Source organism: Carlito syrichta, unplaced genomic scaffold, assembly GCF_000164805.1.
Source record: "Carlito syrichta isolate Samal-C Ts95f unplaced genomic scaffold, Tarsius_syrichta-2.0.1 Scaffold120529, whole genome shotgun sequence".
Classification (NCBI taxonomy): Eukaryota; Metazoa; Chordata; class Mammalia; order Primates; family Tarsiidae; genus Carlito; species Carlito syrichta.
Window position 1 is genome coordinate 63,850 of NW_007064625.1, and position 8,704 is coordinate 72,553.

The following is an 8,704-nucleotide window of genomic DNA, read 5'->3' on the forward strand; positions in this document are numbered from 1 at the left end:
CCAAGAGCACCCCAATGTGCACCGACAGCCCCCTGACTGGTGCCCAGAGGAGGGAGGGGACCCACTGAAGTCTACCCCTGACACCCCCGCTCCCCCCAACCCGCAGTGAGCCAGCACTCCGGGGTCCTCACAAACCACCTGGGCACCAGCACCTCCTCCCCCACCTCTGAGTCGGACAACCACGCACTTTTAGACGAGAAAGAAGACTCATATTTCTCCGAAATCAGAAACTTTATTGCCAACAGTGAAATGAACCAAACATCAACGCGAACAGACAAACGGTAAGAAAACAGCCCTGGGCCTGGGGGGCCACCACCCAGCACCAGCCCTGAGCAAATCTGGATGGGGACACCAGGGCCCCGTGGCAGAGGGTGAGGTCCCAGGCTCTGGGAAGCTGGGGGAGCTGTCTGCCTGCCTCAGTTTCCCCACCTGGAAAGGGTCATAAGAGTAAACACCCTGGAACTGCTAGCACAGCAACACCCAGCTCACAGACTAAGAGGCAGTCACACCATCTGGCCTGGCCGCTGGAGGTGTGAGTGCAAAATGCACATAGGTCAGGGCTCTGGCCACCATCAGCCATGCCTCCGAGACTCAAGGACATTCCAGTTCATCGAGGCAATCAAGGTTTCAAACAAAAGTGCTGCACTGCTAAACACACAAACGTATACATGCACACATGTGCATACATACATGCACATTTACCCATATACACGTGTGGGCACACATAAATATACATGTATACTCACACGTATGCATGCATGCACACTCGTGCACGTGTGTGGACACATACATACATGAGTACACATGCATGAACATGCAGGCATACATACACACGCACATGCACGTGTGTATAGATACATGCACAGTGTGTGCACCTGTGCATGTTTGCATATGCACACACACGTATACATATGCACAGAGCAGCCAGAAAGTAGAGCGTGGGTTCTGGAGTGCTGGGGCGTGTTCTGTGTAGCCCTGGACCCCGGGGCTCTGTGTCACCTGCCCTGGGCCCCTCCCCTGGGAAAGTGCTTCAGACACCCCAGCGAGAGGTCCCCCTTGGGTAAAAGCTAGTGCGGAGAACCTAGGCTCGACTCCAGCCCTAGTTCTGCAGAGAGGAAACTAAGGCCCAGAGAAGTGGGTGTCCTGTTCCAACCCCCGGGCAGGGCACAGAACCTGGAGCCAGAGCCCAGACCCTGATCATACTGGCCAAGGGCACCCTACCCGCCCATCTGCAAGCAAGGGAGGGGCCCCTAGACCCGGCTCCCCAGGAGCCCATGCGCTCCTCCCTGCCACAGGTTCTCGGGGTGGGGTGGGGAGTACCCGGGGAAGACGTGGCTAACGCAATAAATGAGGGAGGCGCCCGGGCCATTTCTGGCAAAGGCGAGCCCTGAACCTGTGCCCTTAGGAGTGATCCCACTTAAAGACCCTCAGCATCTGCATCTATCAGAGCCCAGGGTGGGCTCAGGAGGGTACAGGAGAGGCTGGCTATGGGCTGCGGTTCCCAAAGCCTCACCCCCACCTCAGCGCAAGCCCACCTGCCCTGCCACCCACAGAGCCCCCAGGGTCCCCGTACTGGGTTCCAGACGCTGACTGGATGGGAATGGAACCCGGCCACCTGAGGACACACATGCGAGGGCTGTCCATGTTCTGCAATCCCTACCCATCAAAAAAATCTGTGTGTTAAAGACAGGTGCTGCCACCCACACTCCGGGTCTCACCTGAGCCTCACCCTGCCCCGAGGCAGGTCCTCACACCGAGAGAGCGTCTTGCTCTTGGGAGCCCCTGGGCTCAGCCTGACATGAGACAAGGGAGGATGTGTCAGTGGCATCTGTGCTGGGGTGGGCCCGGGACCAGGTGCCAAGTCCTAGCGCCCAAGGACAGGAGGCCCGCACGCCCAAGTGCAGTGGCAGCCCAGTCGCAGGCCATAGACCCACCAGGACAGAAGGCTGTCTCCAGGAGCTGGACGGGTGGCCAGCCCGTCCTGCAGCAGCTAGGTCTCAGGCCAAGCTGGCCTTGTCCCGAGAACTGCACATGTCACTGGGGAGAGTGAGAACCGAGCATCGGCCAGGCCCAAGCCAGTGGGCACGTTGGCAGTGCCACGGGCACATGTGGACATTCCCTGGCTCTCATTCAGAAGCAGCTTCCTCCTCCTAACCATCAGGGCAAAAGCCCAGCTCTGAGATGAATTGCATCTCCTCAACAGTCTCATGTGGCGGTCCTCGCCCCCAGCACTGCAGAAGGTGCCTCTCTTAGGAAGTAGGGTCTCTAAAGTGGACCACTGGAGCAAAGGGGCCTGATCCAGTTGGACTGGGGTCCTTATACAAAGGGACACTGGAGACGGCACTCAGGGAGAACACCATGGTGGCTGAGATAGAGCTCGGGGTGGTGTATACAAGCCCGGGACCGCCCAGGAACGTGGCAGCCACGGAGCCTTGGAGGATCCCGGCCTCCCACACCTCGACCTCAGACTCGGCCACCAGAGCCACGGAGAACACGTTCCCCTTACTTGCAACCCCCCAGTCTGTGGTATCATCACGGCAGCCCAGGACACCACACATCCCCTCACCAGGCGACTGTCCTCCCGAAGGGTGCCAACACCGGCCTGCTGGGCCCTGTACGCTGTCCTTGCTGGACACAGCCCTTCCACCAACCAGTGAGCAAATATTCTGTACATGGAAAGGTGGAGAACACAGCCCTGCTCCCACGGGATGAGATCTGATACAGAGCCACGCGGCCTGCCGGACTGTCGTGACACATGGCCACATAGGAAGCCGGCTCTCCCATCCTAGGATAAACAGTGGAGAGTACACTCCCAAGTCACCAAGAGGGTGCAGGCCCCACAGGGAAAACTCACCAAGAGCTAGGGCAAAGGCAGGACCCAGAGCCCAGAGCCCTCGTGGCTGGGAGACAGCGTGTGCACAGACACCCCAGCTGGTCACCCACACAGGTGACCAGTGACAAGGGGCACAGCCTCGAGCCCTGAAATCAGTTGAGGCTCTACTCATCCCGGAAGGCAGAGCAGCTGTCAGCTTCTCCAATGCCTCCATGTGGAGACACAGGAAAGTGCCAGGAAAACAGGGAGCCCCGGCCTAGCCCCGTGCACACAGGCAAATCCTGGCTGCAGCTCTATGTTGGAGGTCAATCCCTCAGCGATGTTGTCACCATCTTCCTTGATGCTAAGAACAGGACCCCTGACTCCCAGAGATCACAGTGCCTCCCGGGGTGTAGTGGATGGTCCCTCTGCATGGGGTGAGGATGAGGAGGCATGGACTCTGGAGCTCCGAGCTGGCGGTCCAGGCCCCGCAGCCCTTACCTCCACGTATCCAGCACCTTCCGGGTGATCCTCGGCTCCCTGGGATGCCAGCCCACCCAGGACACGGCTCTAGGTCACAGACTTGCAGATGAACCGAACTCCAGCTGCTCTTCCTGAAAACAATGAGAGCCCTCGCCCGCCCACAGCTGTCTGCGCCTTTTCCTTTAATAATGAGGAACCTGAGTGGAAGGGTCACTGGCTGCAGTGACCCCAGGGGTAACGAGGCGGTGGCACCGTGGGAGAGTCATCTGCAGGCTCCGAAGCGAGTTCGCCCTGGCCAGCCCCCGCTCTCTGGAACCCGGGAGCCCAGATGCTGCCCGGTGGCCCGGCTTCCTGGCCCAGGCCCACGTCCTCGAGTTCTCGTGCAGACCGGGAGGAGTGCTCATGCTCCAGGGCCCCAGGCAGGGCTGGGCCCTGAAGCCTCCCACCCCAAGTTTCCCCTGAGGGCACACCTTGCGCAGTGCCCAATGCCAGCACCCGTGCAGGGCCACCTTCCCTGCAGGGCCAGCCGCCACGTCCTCCCCAGCACTCGCACCCGCCCTGGTGTCCTCTCTTGTGTAGCGGACTGGCCCTGCCCCGCCACCCTGGGCACTCACCCGAGTCCATCTCTCTAACTCCGCAGGGTCAGTGGCTGGGCTGAGGGGCGGACCCAGCGGCCCCAGGACCCTTGCTCCGTGTCTTCCTGCCCTGGAATGCCAGCATCCTTGGGGAGGGGGCCGCGAGGGCCATGGGGGAGGCAGTGGAGACTCTGGGGGTGAAGGGAGAGGCCCCCAGGCGTGGCCAACCTCCTCCTGCTCATCTTAGACCAGAGATCCAGGATCTGGACTCCAGTTCCCAGTGTCCAGTCTTGGCTGAGAAGCCAGATGACGTGGAGGAGGAGGAGGACGAGGACCTGGAGGACGACGAGGACAGCCTGGCCGGGAAGTCGCAGGACGACGCCGTGTCCCCCGCACCCGAACCCCAGGCTGTCTTCGAGGACGAGGAGGACGAGGAGCCACCCACCTCCCTGGCCATGGGCTTTGACCACACCCGAAGGTGGGGGCAGCTGCATGCTTGGGCCAGGCAGGGAGGGGCTGAGCCTCGCCGGGGTCCCGCTGCTTCAAACGCTGTGAGCCCGTCCTGGGCTGGGTCTCCCGCCCTGCAGGAGCGGGAGGCTCTACCTCGGGGGCTTCTGCACTGGCTGGGGCAAAGTGGGACCAGGCAGGGGGTCAGGGAGCCCCCACATCCCTGGGGGCTCTGGAGGCTAGAAGCAGATCCGGTGGGGAAGGCGTTTATTTTCCCACACTGAGTGGAAGTGGAGGCCCAGGTCCTTCAGGGGAGCTACCCACTGCCCGACGGCCCGGCAGTGCTATCCAGCCTGGGTTGTAATAGCTGAGCACCCACCACTTTGGAACCTGTGCCAGCCAGGACCACGTCCCCCATGTCATTGCTGCTGGCCACCTCCTTTCAACCCGGGTGTTGCTGCCAGCATTCTGAGATCCCCAGGGACGCCCTCTGCAGCCTGAATGCTGCCCCTGAGTCCTGGGAGGGGACACCCAGGGCCCCCCACAGCTGCCCAGAGCCTTGGAGAACAAGGCTGCCTTCCCAGCCCTACCCCCAGGACTTGGGCACCCGCCTTCTGCCTGCCGCATGCATGCACCCGCCCCCTCCCGGCCCTCTGTCCACTGCTCTCCTGCATCCATGTGGCTTCCCACCCGGTGTCCATGTGTCCGTGTGTCTGTCTCCTTGTGCATGTGGCCTGTGGAGACCCCATGCGTGCATGCAGGCATCAGACAGGCGCCGAAGCCAGACCGGCTGACGCCAGGCCCCTCTCCCTGGTCATTGGTGCAGGTGTGTTGAGGAGCAAGAAGGCGGTCTGTTAGCTTTGGAGCCGATGCCGACTTTTGGGAAGGGTCTGGACCTCCGCAGAGCAGCTGAGGAAGCATTTGAAGTTAAAGATGTGCTTAATTCCACCTTAGAGTCTGAGGCTTTAAAACAGACCCTGTGCAGGCAGGCTAAGAACCAGGTAGGTACCCGTCAGAGCCCACGCCCCCTCAGCCCCGGGACAGCCTGGCACTGTCCCCCCTCTGCGGCCACCCCAGGCCCAGGGGAGCTGAGGACACCACCTCCCACACCCGCACCTCGCTAGAGAGAGGCCCAGTCCTCCCGCAGACCAGGGTTGAGGGCAGATGACCGTGGGCAGAGCCCTCACAATGCCACGTCCTCGTGGACACATGCGAGTGGTCATCTTCCATGGGAGAGGCCCACGAGCAGGTGTCCAGCCTGCCCAGCTGTCTCGGTCTCCCTCCCTCTCTGATCTGAGCCCATGTGGCTGGCAGTCAAGGCTATTCCCAGGGAAAGCTGCCCCGTCAGGTGGTCATGAGGTCAGCAAGGCTCAGGTCTGGCCCCAGACACATCTTGGTTCCACCCTGTGGGGCTGGTGGTCAGAGGAGCTCACCTCTTTTTCCCATCAAGTGGCTGGGATCTCACTCGGCTCCCTGCAGCCCTCCCAGGAGCCCCACTACAGTCTCAGGAAAGCTGTCTGCATGTCTGTCTTTGTCTCTTTACTAATTCTGTCCAGAGTGTTCACTAGGCGGGCCGCTCCCTCCCCCACCCTTAACCTGCACACGATGCCCTGGGCACCCCAACTCCATCCCCTCCCGCCATGCAGTTCGGGACAGAAGCATGTCCCCGGACTGTCTGATCATCCCGTCGGCGAGCAACGCAGTACAGCCCTTTCCTAGAAGTAGCTGGGTGGCATCACCACAGTCGCCAAAACAGGCGTCCCCTACTAACTCCTGTTGACACGAGTTCTTGGCAGTAACTGCCACCAGTCCCCCGGGCCCTCCCAGACATGTGTCCACACGTTTTTGTTGATCACCAGGTGGAGGACCCTGCGGGGGGAGAGGCAGTTGGAGGGAGAGCACCCCAGAAAGACCAAGGGAGGCCCCTGGCCGGGGCAACATGGTCCTGGTGTCACTCTGGGCAGGAGGGTGGCCATCCTTCGTCCCGCTCTCACGCCTGCTCACATCTGCCAGGCCAGGGGAGGACTCTGGCCTCTTTGGTCCCTTTGCTCTCCCCTCCCCAAGTGGACCAGGGTGAGCTGGAGCCAGTGAGGGCACAGCGGGAGGCAGGGAGGCTGGGAAGGGGTGAGGCTCAATCTCACTCAGCTGCTCACCTGCCTGTCCTGTGTGTCCTCTTCCCTGCCAGGCATATGCAATGATGCTGTCCCTTTCTGAGGACACGCCTCTCCACACCCCCTCCCAGGGCTCTCTGGACGCTTGGTTGAACATAACAGGAGCCACATCGGAGGCTGGAGCCTTTCACCCCATTAACCACCTCTGATGGGCTGGGAGCCTGGGGTCGGCGTCCAAAGCAAGGGCACCAGCTTCGGAGGACATAGGCGGCCAGGACCGCAAGAACCCCTGCATCTGTGTGTGACTACTGCCCAGCGCCTACCCCACCACCGTGGTTCAGACCCACCTTTTCCAATGAAAACTCAGACGCCGGAAGCCCCTAAAGCAGTCATAGAGTCTCGCCACCTCTTAGAATTGACCTTGAGGACACTGTTGGGTCAGTCCAGCACATGCTGTCCTGGGACAGTCCACGGAGCAGCCTTGCAGAATCCATCTGTGGCAGCGTGGAAGCTCGATCCAAAGCAGAGGGTGGTGGCACTGCCGGGCGCCTGCATGGGGCCACAGAGGGGACCAAACAGACAGGTGTGCTGGAGAGAGTGAAGTCGCTCAAACGATTTTTATAGTGAAAATGACAAGAATAGCCCTTTTGGTAATCCTATTGACTACAGAGTCTATTTAAGCATGTGGTTTTAAAAATAGACAGTATTTTTTAAAAATCAAAAAAATGACTTGCAAATTGTTTTTTAAAAGTAATTTTGCATTGCTTTGAAATTTCAGCTTCTTTGCAAACCCAAGTCTGCCTAGGAACCAGCACCGTGCTTGGGTGTGTTCTTTATATTGTAGATAATGGAGAAATTTTCTATCTCTGACCCTATTTGTATAAGCCAAGGTGATGCTGGGGGCCCCCCGAGGCCGGACAAGAGGTGCAGGGCCACTCCTGTGAACGGACTCCACAGAGGAATTCTTAGACACAGCGCCTTGGGTGGCAGGCTTGCCCGAGGATGGGACTGGGAGGCACGCCTGCCATCATGTCCCCTGGAATGGGTGCCAGGGCCCCCGCGTGGCCTCCAGAGGAACTCAAGACCCCCCAATTGTATGGGGAAGTCAGGGGCCATGGCTCAATCCTCCAGGCGGAGGTGTGGCTGGGCACCCAGCCGGGTATTTGCCTTGGCCCTCACAGGGCCTTGCCGCCGCTGTCTTCTGAAGGCAGGGCTTGGCCTGCCTCCCCTGCACCTGACCCCGGCAGCGCCGGTGTCCTCCGTGTCCTCCATGGCCACCCTGGTGGATGCTCCTAGTTCCACCGCTGCAGGCCGCCATGAGACCCGGGATCAACAGCGCAGCGCCCCGTGATTCCTGGCATGGGCTCTTGGTGAGATGTGGCTTGAGAACAGAAGGGCATCCGGACCGTACAGCCCCGGGGACAGCCACCTCCCCCTCTCGGGACATAGCTACTTCTCCGTTCGGATGGGCTTTAAATTATTCCCATAGGGGCCAATTTCAAATAATAATTTTTTCCCTGATGGAATTGACCTTAATCTGTATATAACTTGTAATTTTTTCTAATTTGTTTCTTTTCTTATTTTATTTCTTCCTTAACAGTATTTTTGGCATTAGACATTCTTATTGTGAAAAAATAATGTTAATATAAGTATCTAGTGAAGGACCAAAACCGTGTAATAAGATTGTGTGTTGTGTTACCGATAACCAGGGTGGGGCAGTTAAATGTGCCAAATACCCCCATGCCCCCGTGAACCCTGCAGTCACTGCTGCCACAGACCAGACAATCATATGTTTTTGTTAAATTTGCATTTCAGTTGCATTTGCATTTAAGACAAGTGTTCTATTTATTTCTTTTATTGTTTGGAAAAAAAAAAAACGATAGTGTCCCAATGAGAAGAGAAAAAAATGCCCACGTTGCCCTGTAAGAAAAGAGAGAGTATAAATACAAACAGGTGTGGTACGACCCACGTTTATGTAGACTTGTGACACACTGTGGACATCTCGTTCTGTGTCCCCAGGAGTCACAGGAAGTGTCCGAGTGGGCACATTCCACATCCGTCCCAGCCGCTCCAGGCCAAAGACCGTCGTCTCTGGGGTGCTGGGCGGTCCAGGCTGGCACTGGCGACCCGCGCTGGGGAGGCTCCCATGGGCACCGGGACGTGAGAATCGCAGCAAAAGGGGTCCACCTTCCCCAGGTCTACACAGGCAGCAGGACAGAGGGAGGAGCAACGCTATGTGCACTGAGGCCGCTGCAGCGTGGAAAGGAGCCCTCCAG

The 8,704-nt window shown here is 59.1% G+C and overlaps 1 protein-coding gene across 1 annotated transcript in view; it reads left to right on the forward strand.

Annotated features, from left to right (window-relative positions):
* Positions 1-8,313, forward strand: part of PRDM16 (PR/SET domain 16) — a gene marked incomplete at its 5' end in the record, with an annotated part of 45,680 nt that extends 37,367 nt beyond the window's left edge. Inside the window, 4 exons of the mRNA XM_021707584.1 lie at positions 107-281; positions 4,118-4,348; positions 5,144-5,318; positions 6,560-8,313. Of these exons, the coding sequence (XP_021563259.1) occupies positions 107-281; positions 4,118-4,348; positions 5,144-5,318; positions 6,560-6,637 (659 nt within the window). The remainder of the gene's footprint in view (positions 1-106; positions 282-4,117; positions 4,349-5,143; positions 5,319-6,559) is intronic.
* Positions 8,314-8,704: the final 391 nt, after the last annotated feature.